The sequence below is a fragment of the Phodopus roborovskii genome, unplaced genomic scaffold, assembly GCF_943737965.1.
Source record: "Phodopus roborovskii unplaced genomic scaffold, PHOROB, whole genome shotgun sequence".
Taxonomy (NCBI): Eukaryota; Metazoa; Chordata; class Mammalia; order Rodentia; family Cricetidae; genus Phodopus; species Phodopus roborovskii.
The window spans coordinates 4,054,131-4,072,057 of record NW_026126558.1 but is presented as its reverse complement, the minus strand read 5'-3'; the positions used below and the strand labels follow the sequence as shown (position 1 = coordinate 4,072,057).

At 40.7% G+C, this 17,927-nt stretch overlaps 1 protein-coding gene across 1 annotated transcript; it reads left to right on the top strand.

The window, feature by feature from the left end:
* Positions 1-656: 656 nt before the first annotated feature.
* Tsnax (translin associated factor X) lies at positions 657-16,303 on the top strand. The gene is made up of 6 exons (XM_051201311.1): positions 657-756; positions 1,050-1,154; positions 3,323-3,437; positions 7,161-7,291; positions 10,981-11,108; positions 14,587-16,303. The coding sequence occupies exons 1-6, from the start codon at positions 741-743 to the stop codon at positions 14,962-14,964; spliced, it is 873 nt and encodes a 290-aa protein (XP_051057268.1). The 5' UTR covers positions 657-740; the 3' UTR covers positions 14,965-16,303.
* The last annotated feature ends 1,624 nt before the right edge of the window (positions 16,304-17,927 follow it).

Genomic DNA, 17,927 nt, shown 5'->3' with positions numbered 1-17,927 from the left:
CATCTGCTCAAAAAACAAAACAAAAACCCCAAAAAACGGCCTCGTGACTTAATGTGACCAAACTTTCCATCTATTTCAAAGATACTTCACTTCGAACCTCATTATGATCACCACCCTCATTTGACAGAGGGAGAAACTGAGGCAAAGACTAACACCTCCAGACATCCATGTACCCGCCACATTCTGAGCACATGTGTGTATGCAGGAGGTTAGTTAGAGGTCTGAGGTGAGGACCACCTTAGCCTCATCTGAACCCCGAGGCTCTCGTGGCTGCCAAGCTCCAGCCTCTACTCATGCCCAGCCTTCACAGCACGGGTGATCACTCAACTGTTTGCGATCAAGGACGGGCACCCTGGAAACACGCACGGCGGAGGGTGCACGCTGAGTACGTGAGTGTGTATGGCAGAAGCCGGGACACAGACCGGAAGTCTGCAGGGCTGAGGGAGCGCGCGGTAGTGGGGCCGGAAATGTAAGCGATTGAAGGAGCGCTCCCGCCGCGACTCCGGAGGCACGGGCCGGAAGTGTGCGTGGCCGAGGGGGACTCTGCGGCTAAGGCAGCTCCGTGGCGGAGACTGCGTGAAGGCTCCGCTTCCGGCGGCGGCCTACAACGACGAGAGCCCTCCGCGCTGCTAACCCACTGGCTCTTTTGGCGTTCCTCGGAGTCCGGCGACGGTCTGTTCGTTTGCTGAGCTGGCCCGGTGGCTGCGGTCCCTAGGTGTGCGAGCTAAGAACCCGCGGTCATGAGCGGCAAAGAAGGTGCGGGAACAGGGCGTGGAGGGGAGGGGCTGGGCCTTGTGCGTCGTGCTCTGCTGTCATCGCGCTGCAGGCCTGCCCCGGGTCTAACCCTGCAGACCGATGTCGGGGGCAGCCCTATTCCTTGAGTCTCGGAGCAGTGCTTTTATCCCACCTCTGGGCTAGTGCATGTCAGGGTGGTGTTTAGGGAACCCCCGTGTAGCGGGAGAGGTGCCCCGGGAGGAAGGGGATAACGTGGGCTGTGCAAGCCGGAGGATGGAAGGGCACTATCCAGCTCATCGTCTTTTCTACACAAGGACCAGGAGGATTCAGGAAGAGGAAGCATGACAACTTCCCACATAACCAGAGGAGAGAAGGGAAGGATGTCAGTTCATCTTCGCCGGTGATGTTGGCCTTCAAATGTAAGTTTCCATAAGGAAAATTAGAGCCATAACGATCGTGAGGCCATAATGTGTACCAAAAAGCAGCACTAAACAATTTAGGACATCCAGACTAGCCAAGGCTACGAAGTGAGACCTTGTCTCAAAGTATATGTCTATGTATATGTCATGCGGATGTAAAGCTTAGGTTTTCTTAATGGTTTGTGCTGTTTCCAGGTCTGCCCTGAAAATCTGTAGATTCAGATATCAGGATCTACTTGACCAAGTTAATAGACTAAGAAAGGGATTATGAATACCTGTGTACATGTGCTACAAGATTTACTAATAGTTCCTATTTTGTGCAAAGTGCTATCTCAAATTAAATTTTGTGTGTCAGTCTAGTTAACCCACCTAACGCACTAAATATGGATATATATGGTAGTAAATGGTACATAAGAAGATGATATCACGGACAGTACAGTTGCTAAGAATGTGGCATATTTCCATATAAAGTAGCATTTAATGTGAAACTGCTTGCCTGTTTACATAGGACATAATAGTCAAGGACTTGGGGATACAGATTGTATTTATCACATTGAATTTATTAAACTTTTGTATTTATCACATTGAATTTATTAAAAGCAAGGCAAATTTAAAACTTTCATATTTAGGAGGAAGGAAGTAGATTGCACTTTTTAAAGTGAAGGGTGTCAACTAATTTGTGGATAGTTTTTTTTTTTTTTGGTTTCAGAGGCAGGGTTTCTCTGTATTATTTTGGAACCTGTCCTGGAACCAGGCAGGCCTCAAACTCAAACTCACAGAGATCCACCTGCCTCTGCCTCCCAAGTGCTGAGATTAAAGGCATGTGACACCAATGCCTGGCAATTTGTGAACAATTTTAAAAGCATGAAACACTTACAGTGATCTTCATAAGTGTAGGAAACTAGGTATAATTGAACGGAGGACATATTGACATGACTGAATACGGAATGAAAACAAGCTGCGTGTTTCCAGCATATTTGCTGTTTTCCTGTTTCTTTCTCTTATGGGCTCATAGTTCTCTGAGCTTGGATTTGCTTCTAACTTAGTGCTTTCATTACCATTCCAATGGACTATGTTCTCTTTAAGACTCAGCTCAAGTAGTTCCATGGTGATGAACACCACATTCATTCAGTTTCCATCCATCCCCTCTTGAGGTATTTATTTGTTTATTTATTTTTTGGTTTTTCGAGACAGGGTTTCTCAGTAGCTTTGGAAGCTGTCCTGGAACCAGCTCTTGTAGACCAGCCTGGTCTCGAACTCAGAGATTTGCCTGCCTCTGCCTCCCGAGTGCTTGGAGTAAAGGCATGCACCACCACCACCACCACCTAGCTGAGATATTTTTTTAAACCCTATGTATTTATTATATCATTATTATATTTTCTTAATTACTTGTTATTTATACCTTTGAGGCTAGGAACAATGTTTCATCTAACTTTGCATTTATAATACCAGGTTGATGGCTCTTATAATATCAGACAAAATCCAGACTCATCATTATTGACAAAAGGGTCTAATTAGCCCAGACTGATCTCTTGAGGATGACCCTGAACTCCTGATCCTCCAATCCCCACCTCCTGAGTGTTGGGGATTGTGCAGACTTATGCCACCATGCCCTTTTTATATAGAGGAAAGCAGAAAAGGATTATTTATTACTCAATGTTGTCACATTGGGAAGAGCACAAAGAGATTCAGTGACCCTTTGAGTACATCTTCTGGGGATTGTTTTTATTCAGTGCTAAGGATTGAACCCAGAGCTAGTGCATGCTGGGCAAGAACCCTACCAACTGAACTATATTTCTAGCCCTGTAGTGCTGTTGTTAATATCAGGAGGCTCGACACTGGTAGTGATATTTTGAAGATGATAGTAAGGTGGTTTTTTTGTGTTAATTTTCTATACTAGTGTCACTTTAAGATAGTTTACAGATTTCTCCGAAAGCCTCCTGGGATTCTGGATTCTGTTTCTGTGCTTCATAAGATAGAGGACAGTGCTCAGTTTCTTTGTTTTGAGAATTACTGTCATTACTGCTGTGTTTTGCTTGTTGAGTCTTCCATGGAGGCAGATGACTACAACCTTAGCTACATCCATGTTGTGGCATGTGTTCTTTCTGTATTTTGACTAGCTTTGAGTAAAGAATATGCATGCTTATGGTTATTATAATGTGTTCTAGCATTTCAACAGGAGTTGGATGCGAGGCATGACAAATATGAGAGACTTGTGAAACTAAGTCGGGATATAACTGTTGAAAGTAAAAGGACAATTTTTCTTCTCCATAGGATTACAAGGTAGGTGAACATCTTTGAAATTTGTCATTGGAAGGGCTGGTGAGATGGCTTAGTGAATGAAGGTGCTTGTCACTAAGTATGATTACCTCAGTTGGCTTCTGACCTTCACACACACATCATGGAACATGAGTGTATGCACACACACATATGCACGTAAATAAATGTAACTAAGAAATTAAAATTGTTTTCTGATACATTGCATTTATAAATTTTATATCTTAACAGATAATAACATGTTAGAATGTATTTTGGGTTTTAAACAGTTTCATATAATACAAGCATCTGCATTTTAAACATTAATATTTGTCTCAGTGGTTAAGAGCACTGACTGCTCAATTCCCAGCACATACACAGTGGCTCACAGCCATCTTCAGCTCTAGTTCTAGGTAGGGCATCTGATGCCCTCTTCTGGTCTCCATGGGCACTGGGCACACAGATGGTACACAGCTGTACATATTGGCAAAACACCCATAAACATAAAATCATTTTTTAAATATTTTAGTTTTGCTTTCAAATGAATTTGTCTATGTCTGTGGTTATTTCCATGAGGGTATTGTAGTGAAATATTCACCCCGCTCATACCTGTTGCACACATATCCCTGGAGTTGTGAGCCACTCCACATGGGTACTAGGAAGAGAACTCTAGTCTTCTGTAAAAGTAGTATGTATTTTTAACTGCTGAGCTCTCTCTCCAGCCCCTCAAAACACTTTAAAAATTGGAGGGAAATTCTTACTTTTAGCCCACCTAAGGATTTCATACTCCTTTGGATCATTTGTTTACATATATTTATACATATTGCCCATGTAAGAATAGTCTGAGGAAATATATTAAATTTTGGATTATCTTCTGGAGCCTGTTATGTTGAACTCTCAGTTGATGTAAGAATTTAATATTAGATGTGAAAATGTGGTTAATTTCTTACTCAGTTTTCAACTCATTGCAGTCTTGTCTATTTCCGGTTCTTGTTATCTTCTTATTGTAAAATCTAGTGCATCTGACTTTGTATTTTTACAGCATACTGTCTGCTTAGTTCTTTGACAGTTTCTCTTTGAACCCTGTGCCCTTGTCTGCTTTGTGCTTTTTTTTTTTTTTTTTTTTTTTTTTATTTTCTCCAGGCTGACTTTTGCTTTTCTAGGGAGGTTTTCTGGTGTCTGGGCTAGAAGTAAAAGGAACAAGGTGATGCCTGCCTGAGCAGAGCTGGCGATGGGCTAGATGGATCTGAAGATTCAGGGATGTCTTAGGAGCACAGTAGAGTGGCTGTCACCTTCTGCTCTTTCCCCTCTGCTTCCTTTTCATTGGATGGGCTTCCTTTGCTTCTCCATCCTGCGTGTGGCAGAAGGGTCTGTCTGCTTTAGCTGCTGTGTCCAGCTCCAGCTCTCCAGGATGCATTTTGGGTGCCTCTGTAGGGGTGGATATATCTGTTTAGGGAAGAACAGATGTAATTCATTGGGTTTTCACAATTCAAAATATTTTGAAGCTTTCCATTCCACTAACTTAAAATTTTTTGATTTTTGATGGCATGGGGATTGAGCCCAGGCCCTTGCACATACTAGGCAAGTACCTCACTGCTGCTATCTCCTCCTCCTTCTTCTGCTTGTTCTTCTTATTATTCTTTTGGTTTGTCAAGACAGGGTTTCACTGTGTAGCCCTGGTTGTCCTGGAACTCACTTGATAGCCCAGGCTGGGCTCAAACTCACAGAGATCCTCCTGCCTCTGCCACCTGAGTGCTAAGATTAAAGGTGTGCACCACCACCACCCAGTTCACTGCTGCTATCTTAACTTATTGTTCTCATTGATATTTATTTTTGTTTGTTTTTTGGAGACAGACTCTCATGATCTTTCATTCACTTCCTAAGTGCTGTGATTAGAGACAAATCACTACACCAGCTTCCTTTAAAAATCAAAACAAAACTATATCTACTTTTAAATTGAATTTCTTGTTTTTCTTGCATTTTAAAAATCTATTTTGGCAATTTATGTCAACTAGTGGAGATGTTCATTAAATAGATCATTTATATTTTATGATATTAATTGGTTCTCTATTTTCTTGCCTTTTAAAATTTTTATTATTATTATGATTGGTCTTTTGTCCTTTTGGTTGTGAAGCTAGCCTTTGACGTCTCAGGCTTCTTTCCAGCTCTTTTGTTGTCTTTTGAGTCAGAGTCTCTGGAGTCCAGGCTGAACTCAGAATTCTTTTGCCTTTGCCTCCCTTGTGATAGAACTGTGTGTGCCACATACTGGCATCTGCCTTATTTTGGATTGTGTGTGTGTTTTTATGTATATGTGTTTGGGAGTGCATGTGGAGGGTAGATGTTGGCTTCTGATATCTCCTTATGTTCTCCAACTTTTTTTCTTTTAAGATAGGGTCTTTCAATGAACCTCGAGCTTGCTGCTTTAGCCAGACTGGTCAGTGAGCTCCAGCCATCTGTGTGTCTCTTCTGTCCATAGCACTGGGTTATAGATGTTCAACATCATGGTTGGGCCTTATTAGGATGCAGAGGATCTGAACTCAGGTCCTCATGCTTCCATAGCAAGTACTTTATCTCCTGAATCATCTCCCTGGCTGTGGAGCTTCATGCCTTTCTCTCTCCTTCCTCCCCCCTCTCTGTGTTTGTGCATGGTGCTTAATGATGGACAGTGTTTCAACTCTCTTCTCTCTTTGTCTCTGTCTCTCTCTGTTGGTGCATGTTGCTTAATGATGGACAGTATCTCAACAGTTCCGATAATCTTTCTCAGATAGTACTGGGCTAGTTGAAATTTGAATACCAGACTCATAGCTGCTTTGCATGGTTCTTTATGTCAGTTAATCTTGGTGAATTCAGGTCTGGTGTTGAGGTACCTTGTCAGTTATTGCAGTGCATTATAAAGTAAGGGCTGCTCACATGTCATTTTACATCAGAGTGAGCAGCTTATATATATTAGAGTAGTCTTTCCCAACTAGCCTAGCTTTCTGTGCCATTGTGGTAGCTCCTGTTACTTCTGCATTGTTTCCTCAGGACACATTGTTTTCGCTTTAAACAGTGTGATTTAGGAAACAAGGAACAGATTGTATATTTATTCCTGCAGTTACCATTTTTAATGTCATTTATTCCTTGGCACAAGAATTCAGATTTCCATCTGGAATAATTTTCCTTTTGCCTGAAGAACTTCCTGTAATATGTCTGTAGTGTTGTGCTGCTGATGTCAGCTTTTTTGGCTGCATGTAGGCTGTGGGAATTGTTCTGCCTGCCTATTGTGGCCTTAGGTATTAGGCCACAGTTTTAGTACTTGCCTGCAGTGACCTATACTCAGAGACTTGAGGAAGTCCCTTGTATAGTGTAGAGCCCTAAAGTCCTATCCATTTTGTAGCTTTTCTCCTTGTTCTCTGCCCTGCACATTTAGCTCTTGACCTCCTTAAACTTTCAACTTTTCAACTCAGGCTGGCTTTGGCTCTACCTAGATTTTCCTTCCTATATCGTCACTTGGAAAGTCTTCCAAGCCTTGAGATGGATCTTGGGTGTGTCTTCACTTCCCTGATTGTTGTCCTGTCCAATGTTCATGTTGCCCGAGAACAGTGTCTGAGAGACCATTGTTTTGCATGATCTTTTTTTTTTTTTTTTTAGTTGTTTTAGGTGGAAGCAGCCAGTTACAGGGGTTGATTTTTTTTTTTTTTAATGAGTAAGGTTTTTCTTATAGTTTTGATCACAAGTCAGTTATTTTCAAGGTTACTAATATCTTTATAGCGCTCCTGATATGGAGGAGATCCTGACTGAATCAGAAATTAAACTGGATGGTGTCAGACAGAAAATCTTACAGGTAGCCCAAGAGCTGTCTGGAGAAGATATGCACCAGTTCCATCGAGCTGTCACCACAGGTAAGTCTAAAGTTAATAAAGAGTGCTATGTGAATTATGTCAGTTTTCATTGACATGCCATGAAGTGGTATTACTAACTTAATGGCACAAATGCCATGACCTATGTGTGGAGGTCAGAACAGCTTGTGGGAATTGGTTCTCTCCTTCCACTATGTGGGTCTCAGTGATTGAACTCAGGTCATCAGGATTGGTGGCATCTCACGGGTTTCATACAAAGTCTTTAAAAATGACGTTTTGACAGTCTCATAGCTTATTCTGGCCTCAAAGTCCCTAGATAGCTAAGGTTGGTTTTGAACTCTTCATCCTTCTTCCTCTACCTCCCAAGTGTTGCATAATTAGCACCCATTACCTTCCTGGCTTTAAAATGAAGTTTTTGAGCTGAAGAAGCAGTGATATTTATTCTTAAGTTCAGAATGAAGCAGTCAAAAGAAACTTTTGTGACTTAAAAAGTTGCTTAGATTAAATTTAGGAAAATAAATGTATTACAGTTTTGGTGTTACTCCAAAAGGCCATTTTTTAAAAAAAAAAATTATTTTTATTTTACATATCAATCCCAGTTCACTCTCCCTCCCATTTTCCCATGACCCCACTGTCCCCCCACCCCCATCCTATACCCCATCCACTCCTCAGGGAGGGTGAGGCCTTCCAGGAGGGATCATCAAAATCCCCCCACCCCCATCCTATACCCCATCCACTCCTCAGGGAGGGTGAGGCCTTCCAGGAGGGATCATCAAAATCTGTCAAGTCATTTGGAGTTGGGTCTAGGCCCTCCCCATGTCTCTAGGTTAAGGGAGTATCCTGAAGTGCGTTCATGCACTTCAGATACATCCTGGTTCCACTCAAAGGTCCCATAGACTGCTCAGGCTTGGTTCCATTCAGAGGTCCCATAGAATGCTCAGGCCTTTTAACTGAGACCCACATTCAGGGAGTCTTGGTTGGTCCTATGCTGATTTCCCAGCTATCATATTGGAGTCCATGAACATCCCCTTGTTCAGGTCAGCTGTTTCTGTGGGTTTCTCCAGCCTGGTCTTGACCCCTTTACTAATCACCTCTCCCTCACTGCAACTGGATTCCAGGAGTTCGGCTCAGTGTTTAGCTGTGGGTGTCTGCTTCTGCCTTTGTTTTTTGTGTTCATAGCTACTGGGTAGAAGCTCTAGGATGAAGGCTATTCTTTTGACTTGAAGATAAAACAGCTCTGGCATTCAACTAATGGAGTTCTGTGCTTATTAAGTGCAGTGCTGATGGCAGACAAAATGTTTCTCCGAGAGGTCGATGTGAGCAGACAATAACCTCATGGTTCAACAATACACCTGGGGTGTGAGTAGACTGAACTGTCCAAAGGAATGGTTGGACAATTAAATGTGCAATTAGTTGCTTGAAATAAACAACTTAAAAATTTTTTATGATTTCTTCCTTGTTAGAGAAATTTAACAGGTCAGGCAGGGAATGCCCTGCATCTTAAAGGAACACTTTTTTTTTTTTTTTTTTTTTTTAATTTTTGTATTGCCTTAGTTTAGTCTAGATCACTGATAATGTTTTTAGCTCTCTAATGCTGTAATTATTCTATTCAAGAATGTGAATGACGGATTAGATGAGTGTTTGTGGTTGGTTAGAGATTTTTGGTTTTTAAAACAGATAATGTCACCAGAGGATGGTGACACATGCCTTTACTCCCAGCACTCAGAGGCAGAGGCAAAGGCAGAGGCAGGCACATCTCTGTGAGTTCTAGGCCAGCCTGGTCTACAGAGTGAGTTCCAAGGCAGCCAAGGCTACACAGAGAAACTTTGTCTTGGGGAAGAAAACAAAACAAAACAAAAAACCAAACCAACCAAACAAACAAAAACCCATATAAATGTCTACACTGCCTGTCTGGCTATGAACTGGGCTCAAGGTGCAAGGTGTCCATTCTAATGCTTGAGCCTCACTACTGGGCATGCTGGAGATACATAGAGGCATTCTTCATTATAGACACAGCTTTTGCTTTTTTGGTTCCCTAAATTATTTCTACCACTTACAAGTAAGGAAACTGAGGCTTCACAGGAGTTTTAATGAAGGTCATCATTGGTTGCTTTGACATCTTTGGTCTCTTTCTTTTCAGACCCAGTTTAACCTACTGACTTTAGTATCAGTTAAAATCCAATACAGGACTTCAGGGAGTGCTAACTCCCTGAAGTCAGCCTCAACCTGGGAGAAAAATAGCTACAATGTAAAACTGTGTTTAATTAGGAGATGATTCAGTAAGTACTTTGGGGATCATTTAATCACAATTTAGTATTTAGTAAATCAGTGTTGTATACTACAAACTTGTTGGTAATTACAACAAACCTTAGAAGAATCTCTTTAAGATTTTATGGGCTACAAAAACACAAATAGACTTGTTTTCTAGATGAATGTCTGCTGTTGCACTAGTGTGATGTCTATCTACATTGAGAGTGTTTTAGTCCAGTTTCATTTCTAAACATTCCTTTGCTTTTCTGAAATACTGTTTCAGAAAGTTGACAATTTAGTGTGGACTCTATAACATTGTGTTGATAAGGATGATACTTCTTAGTCAGTTTTGAACAGGCTGTACCAACTCAATCTCTGCCTTATGGAACAAACAGCTACTAGCAATATAGCTTGTTTTGACCCAATCTCTCTGGCAACCACTAATTTACTGTCTCTTTGGAGTTGTCTCTTCCACACATCTCACACAAATAGGACTGGATAGTGGACATGTAGCATAATGGTTTCAGGTTCATCTGTGGGGTAGCCTACAACAGTACTTTCCTGCTATAGTATAATCATGAACAGATAGACCACATTTTGTCTGTTGGTTGGTGTACATTTGGCCCTTGTGAGGGTTGTTGCTATTCACCTCTGCTATTCACAAGTCTTTGAATGAGCATAACCCTATTCCTCTGGGTAAACCGTGGTAAACAATTTTCTAAGAAAAGCATTAAAATCTTGCAAAGCAGGTTGAGCTCTCTCACATGCTCACCCCCAGGCTAGGTTTGGTGTCAAATTGAATGTATGTGGCTTAAGTACAATGAGAATAAATAAAAGTAATGAGAAGCTTTTAACTGGGTTTCCCTGAGTATATTCTAATAGGGGAATGAAGTAAAAAAGGACAAATTACATAAAAGCAACATCTAGTGTTCTCTCTTACTGGAAGCAGATTCTGTAAATAATTCCTTTTGGATTTCTTCCAAGGTAGAAGCACAGGGGAAGGCATTGTTTGGAGTATGGCAGTGGGCTGAAAATTTTCACCTTGGGGATTATACACTGAAAATAACGGATGTCCTTTTCATCAAGTTGAAACATAACTTGTTTAAACATCCTTTTACCTACATATGACCCAGAGTGCTTCTCAGTATCTGGGGCCAGGTGTCCTTGAACTCTCTCTGTGAGATAGCACAAACCTTAAATTTCTTTATTTAATCATTTTATGCCTGTTATGTGCAAGGCACACATTAGTGATCAGGACATGTGCTCAAATCACCCTCCCAACTGCTATAGACAGGGGTTAGTGACACCGTTGAGCCTTGGTATAGGGCCCAGGAGTGCTTGTATGCCTCGCCTCAGCTGATACAGTGTGCATGGACATCTAGCACACTTTTATTATCAGGCTAGGTGATGAGCATCTTCTAGTTTTCTACACACTTGTAAGTTAGTGCTGTGCCTAGTAACCTTCTTTGTTGTCTTTTCAGGACTGCAGGAATATGTGGAGGCTGTCTCTTTTCAACACTTCATCAAAACTCGTTCGTTAATCAGCATGGAAGAGATTAACAAGCAGTTGACATTTACAACAGAAGACAGTGGGAAAGAAAGCAAGACTGTGAGAATTTAAAATCATATTTCACATTTACTATATAATTTATACATTTGTACAACAGTGTAGTGATTGGTGGAAACTCCTGGCTTCCTGAAGCCTGGTTTGCTAGGTCTCACTGGGGAAGCGCTGTCTTAAGTGTCGCCATTGGTGACAGCAAGAGTGACATGAGTGAGTGACATGGCTTCAGGGAGTAAGAAGCTCAGCAAATGCGGCAGGGTGTCTAGAATCCAGGCTGTGCTCTTGAAGTTCTCTGTGAGGGGTATATACAGGAACCCCTGGTGTGTGCACCTACCTCAAAGGGATTTTTGAAAGAGTTTAATTTAACAAAGGTTTTTTTTTTTTTTTTTTTTTTTTTTTTTTTTTTAACTAAGCAGTGTTTATACTTAACAGTAGTTCATTGTTATAAAGTAGTTGTCACATGGTGAGAGCCATTTACCACTTACTCAAACTACCATATGTGTAGTTTAAAAGCTAGACATTGCCTAGCTGTTAAAAACTACTTCTTTCCCCTTTTGGACTTGAACATACAACCTTCAGGCAACCAGATGGGCCTTTGATCTCTCCTCTCAGATATATTAAGATAAACAGTATTTTGCTGTTCCTTTTCCCCCTCTTACTGATTTAAAAAAATACCACTTAAGAGTCAGGAGAAGTAGACAAAGAAACTGTTAAAAGTCAAGATTTTCCCAATATGATATAAAGTGTTAGGTTGCAAAGTAAGCCTGACTTGGCATGACAGAAAAAACTTACTCTAAAAATCCATGTATTTTCTCAGCTTTGAGCTTATACTTATCTTTGTTAAAGGGGAGACTGACTCTGAGAAGCAAGAGGCATTCATGGCTTTGATTCATTCACTGATGAATCAAATGAAGGATGAAATGGCAGTGACAAGTGGGGCCAGCTGTTTGTCCTGCTTCATGAGAGCAGCCGTCTTTCTGCTTCTGCAGAAGAGAGACAATGGGGGAAAAGGCAGGCTGAACATGTGTGCTCTCTTTCAGAGCTTTTGAGATTATGACCCAGATATACTTCTCACTGAAGTTGAGCCTCCTCTGTGCTTACAAATAACTTTCCCTTTAGCACTAGATTCTTGGTGCTGAACATTCTGAGAGTTTTATAAAGAAAGAAATTTTCCTTTTAATTTGGCTTGTGAGAATATTGTCAAAATCATTAAAACAATTACTATGATGAATTTTAAACATGCAGAAAAGTAGAGGGAATGATAACCATTTGTTAGTTCGTACAGCACTTCCCAAATTAATGACCAGGAGGTAACATTTTGCCATATTTGCTTTGTTCAAGTAGTTCTGGTTAAATAGTTTTAAAGTGCATTAGTGATGCCATTATCCTAAACACCTGCGTGTCCATCTTGAAAAATTGTACTTTAAGCAAGTTTTTCCCTCTCACTAAAGTTTTCAGGAAGCAGAATTTATTTTGATAAATTTTTCTCTAAATTTGTTTATTATGCAACATGTCTGTTTCTCTAAAACCAATGTACAACTATGACCCCTTTGGTGTAATAAGTGGCATGTGAAATGTACTCCTCTTCCATCTAAACAAAGAAACAGACAAATGAATCAATAGCAGTTTTAGTTTACAGAATCCCCAGATACTTTTCTGATGTGCTTTCAAAAGCATTAGAATGGCTAGAAACAGGCTGTGGGTGCGTTTTTCCTGTTACTAACCAGTTCTTTCATTATCCCTGCTGTGTGGTACACCTTTTTTCTCATGTTCTGTCATGGGCCATTGGGCCACAAGGTCTCTCTGAAGGGTCTGAACAGGATTAAGATATGTGCACAACAATCAAAGTAATAAAGTGAAAGTTTACTCTGTCACTTCCTGAATTCTCAGAGACTCCACAACCTGGAAGTAAAGTCCAAATTCCTCAGTGTGGTGTCCTTCCCATTTGCATCTCTAGTCTCAATCTGTACTACTCTTTAATTTTACTTAAAATGAATACCTAATTAGTTCCTCAAACACAGCACCATTCTTTCCTGTATGCCTGGTAGACCCACTAGCCAGAATGCACTTACAGCTTCATCTAGCTGCATTCCACATACATTGGTTACAATTTAGGTATCATTTCTAGAAAAAAAAACTCACAGAGAGATGTATATGATGGTGATGATAGCAGCTAACATTTATGGAGTGTTTTCTTGGGTTGCACAGTATGCCAAGAATTTAGTAGACATTGTTTTACTTAATCCATAAAAGACTTCTGAGATGGGTAACAATTCTGTTTACAGAGAGTTGAAAAACTTGCCAAGAGACAAGTATCTTATGAAGCAAAGTCCTGGAAGAGGGGGGGGAGATGAGTCAAAGTCATTTGGAAACTAAGTTCACATTAGAGGAGAGAGAGAGAGAGAGAGAGAGAGAGAGAGAGAGAGAGAGAGAGAGAGAGAGAGAGAGAGAGAGGAGAGAGAGAGAGAATGTCATTTGAGGCTGGAGAAGATGGATGTAGCTATAACATGGGTAAGATGTTTTGGTAGTAAGACAAATAAGAGACAGTGTGAGGAGACTGGCAGATGACTGGGTCTACAAAGTTAAGCTAGATTATTTGCTGAAACTGAAGAGTTTGGGGATTGAATAAGGCACAGAAGAAAGTACCAGAGGCTTGGAATAGTGTATGAAGAGGCTGTACAGAAGAGGCATGTAGAAAAGAACCATGCTATGTTTGAGGATGGGCCTTGAAAGACTGAGCAGGCTGGGTTTTCAGAGGACTTGGTTCAGTTTCCAGCACCCACATGGAGGCTCACAACCATCTGTAACTCCAGTTCCACGGGATCTGATGCCTTCTGGCCTCTGAAGGCTCCAGGCATGAACCTGGTATACAGACATGCATGAAGGCAAAACACTCATATGCATAAACTAATAAAGAAAACTACTGGAGAATAACTAAAAGGGTTGGTGAGTAATTTGCAGTAGTTCAGACTCTGCAGTCTGTAGATGTGATTACTGTTTCTAAAGTCACTTGTACTCAGCTGGTTAGTGTAGGGCTGACATGGAGCTTTCAACACTGATTGGAGATTTTGATTGGCTGGACATAAGTAGTAGGAGATGGGGGCAGGAACTGGGTACAGTTGCAGACTGTGATGGGCAGTGCAGAGTAGGGAAGAAGAAGCCAGTTGAAGACAGGGAAGCAGGACTGAAGGAGGGGATCATAATTGCTGTTTGATAGTGATTGTCATGCAATGACGTCAAGTTGGCCTTGTTAGTATATGTCTTCTGTGCTGTGAAGTGAAGTTGGACTTGGTTTTACATTGGTGGTATTTGATTATTCTGTTATGTCCAAGCCACTTGCTTAACTCCTTACCCAGTACATGGCTGGATTCCTTATACCCCTGTAATATAGATAACACACAGAGAAGACCAGTGTGCCTGACTTGCTATTAATTGCATGCTTTATGGTTGTGATGTCTGATGTATTCACTTTCTCACAGTGATTTTTTTGTGTGTGTGGCTTTCTTTTTTTGTCTGTTACCAGCCCTCCTCTGATGGACAAGATAAGCAGCTTGTTACTTGGAGACTGAAAATCACACCTGTTGATTACCTGCTGGGAGTGGCCGACTTAACTGGAGAATTGATGCGAATGTGTATTAACAGCGTGGGAAATGGGGACATTGACACCCCCTTTGAAGTGAGCCAGTTTTTAAGACAGGTTTATGATGGGTTTTCTTTCATTGGCAACACTGGGCCCTATGAGGTTTCTAAGAAGCTGTACACTTTGAAACAGAGCCTGGCCAAAGTGGAGAATGCTTGTTATGCTCTTAAAGTCCGAGGTTCAGAGATTCCCAAACACATGCTGGCAGATGTGTTTTCAGTCAAAACAGAGATGATTGATCAGGAAGAGAGCATTTCTTAAGCATCTGCATTCTTTCTAAGGAGCTCCTGGGAGACCAATTGGTGAGACTGTTCTGAGTGTGCTTTTGACTTTATTGTAGTTTTTGTAGATGTTTCTAGTTGTACTAGTTTGAAGTCGTATACAGCTGTATATAAGTTTGTCCACAGGAACATTTATTACATTCATGAGCATTTGCATACCGTGTTTGCATATGTGCTTATTCCCGGTGTTTGCTTTATTGTTATGTGAACATGCTTCCAGTTGCACTTTCTGCCACACCTACTTTAGTTCACTTTGAACTTGGAGTGATATTTTCAGTGGAAGGAAGCCTCATAAGTGGGTGATTCTGTATATGGAGAAAAAAGCATAATGAAACTTCAGCAGTAAGCTTCCTGTTTTAAGTTCTTGGCAGTATCATGGTAAGCCTTTAAAATAGGCTTAGTACATGAAACAAGAATTTAACAATGTAAGCTATCAGTATTTTTTAAGTACAAGCATTGGTGGTATTATAATAAAAATTCATGTAAAATTTTGGCCAAATTCAGGCCATTTTGAATTTATATAAAAATAGCTTTCCAGAAAAATTGATAGATACCCAGATGTTAACATCTCCACTTAGTTTTTCCCTTTATCACAGATGTGAGGAATTGGAGCTGATGTTGTTTTTCACTGGTAATGCTGAGTAATTATACACCTGTCCATAGTTGTGAGCAGGTAGGCCCTTTGTCATGGTGTTAGGTGTGGTGGGCTTTTCTAGTCTAGCACCTCTTAGAAATCACAGAACAGCTACAGTGGCTAAAATGCTGACAACCCAAACCTTTATATTTGTCCCTTGGTGTTAGCCAATAATGTTGCCAAAGAAAATGAATTATGTATAATTCAGCAATAAGACAATTGCCAACACAGAGGAGGGAGCGTTGGTAGTCACTAGCAGCCAGAGGTTTGGAGTTTGCCTACCCAGTGAGTCAGAGCTCTTTTGTGGTGTGAAACTGGCTTGAATATGACCTGCCAGCTAATATCACCACATGCTTTCAACTAGTTTTGTGAGTTTGCAGAACTTAGATACTGGGTTTTATTTTTGGAAAGAGTATCTATTTGTTAGGGCTGTCTTTGAAAGTGTAATTTTTCCAAAAATTATTACTGAAAGGAAAATAAAATGTATACATGCTTGAAAGTTAGATTTGTTTTTCTTGGTGATGGTGGGACTTTGGTTTCCCTGCTCAGTTATACTCAGTTCCATTACCTATTTTGTTTGTTTTTTCAACTACTTCAAGTTGAATTTATAATGTTAAAATAATGAATTGAAGAATGTTTTACAGAAATTTAAAACAAATTTTGAATAAAATATTAAAATATGGAAGCTCATTGGTTTTACTTTTTTTTTAAAATTACATTATTTATTGTGCTGCACGTGGCATGTATGTAGAGGTCAGAGGATAGCTGTGGAGGTTGGTTCTCTTCCACCATGTGGGTGCTGGAGACCACACAGGTTGGTAGGCTTGGTGATTAGTAGGACCTTTTCCATTCCAGCTAATCATCTCTGCAGCTCAAGAATCTGTTGTTTTGATAGCACTGAGAAATACTTGGTAAAATGGGAAGCCTAGACTAGGTTAATAAGGAGGTTTATTCTTTTTTTCTTAAATCCCTAGTTAGGAGGCTCCCAAGCGGTTGTTTCTCCTGAAATGAATCAGGGACTTCCCTGCTGCTGTCTGTGGTCTCCATTCACCACTCAGTGACTCCCTTGTGGTTGGTGGCTAGGTGTTCAGGCGGACTTCCCTGTGTTCTCTAGGGTTAAAAATTGGTCCATGTGCTCTCAAGAAGACATCTTTCACAGTGCTCTGACTCAGACTAGATGATATTCTTGACCCTTAAGTCAGTTCCTGGAAGGGAAGATAATACTATCTTAATACCCCAGCTGATTTGTCCAGGGCAAACACTAGAAAGCCAGGCTGTCAGAGGAGCAGGGTAAGGGCCTTTCGTATAGTCAGCAGTGCCTCCTGCAGGTGGCTGAGTGCCTTTGCTCCTGATGCATTCTTTGTTGGTACAGTGGGTGGGTGGGGGGCTCCTTTTAAATTGTGTGTAATAATAGCATTATCTGTTGTGGTGAGTTTTCTATTTATTACCAAAAGGAATTGTTTCTTGGGGCTAGTGAGATGACTCAGTTGGTAAAGCTGTTTGCCACCAAACCTCACAACCTTCATTTGATCCCTGGAACCTACATGGTGGAAAGAGAAAAACTGGCCATGCCATGTCCCCTCCCTGCTGCAAACAAAATACATACAAATGTAATAAAAAAAAAATTATAAGAAGTAGAAGGAACTGAGTCAAGGTCCCATGACAAGTTGGTGACAGAATTTTGGAATGAAAGTGGAATATTCTTTTCGATTGTTGTTTCTTGTGTCTATTAAATGAGTGGTTTTCACAGAGAACCCCAGGCCTTTAGTTATCCTCAGAGACTGATAATTAATTGAGAGATTGGCAGAATGGCTCTAAGCTCTTTATTATCTACAAAGACTCACATTAGATTCAAAGACAAGCAGATTGAAGTAAGGGTAGAAAAGATAACTCCATGCAAAGGGTAACCAAAAGAGAATCTGTGATTTGCTACTAGTAGCAGATAAAATAGACTTACTTTTTGTTTTGTTACAAAGAACAGCATTATAGTAAGTTCAATCCAATAAGAATATATAATAGCTAAAATGAAAAATGTTAATAAATGGTATCTGTGTGTGTGTGTGTGCACGCAAGTGCATATTTGCATGTGTGTGTGGAGGCCAGAGGTCAGTGTTGAGTGTATTTTTCAGTTTCTTCATCCCTACTCCCACCCCAAGACAGGGTTTCTTTGTGTAGCTCTGTCTGTCCTGGAACTTTCTTTGAAGATCAGGCTAGCCTTGAACTGTGCTTGCTTTTTACCTCCTGAGTGATTTGTTTGTTTGTTTGTTTGTTTGTTTAAGAAAAAAACTATTTGTTTAATGTGTATGGAA

Excerpts from the sequence above, each read along its gene's own strand:
- Tsnax (XM_051201311.1), top strand. Across the intron at positions 7,292-10,980 it reads CCATCGAGCTGTCACCACAG|GACTGCAGGAATATGTGGAG; the intron begins GTAAGTCTAAAG and ends TTGTCTTTTCAG. Across the intron at positions 11,109-14,586 it reads GTGGGAAAGAAAGCAAGACT|CCCTCCTCTGATGGACAAGA; the intron begins GTGAGAATTTAA and ends GTCTGTTACCAG.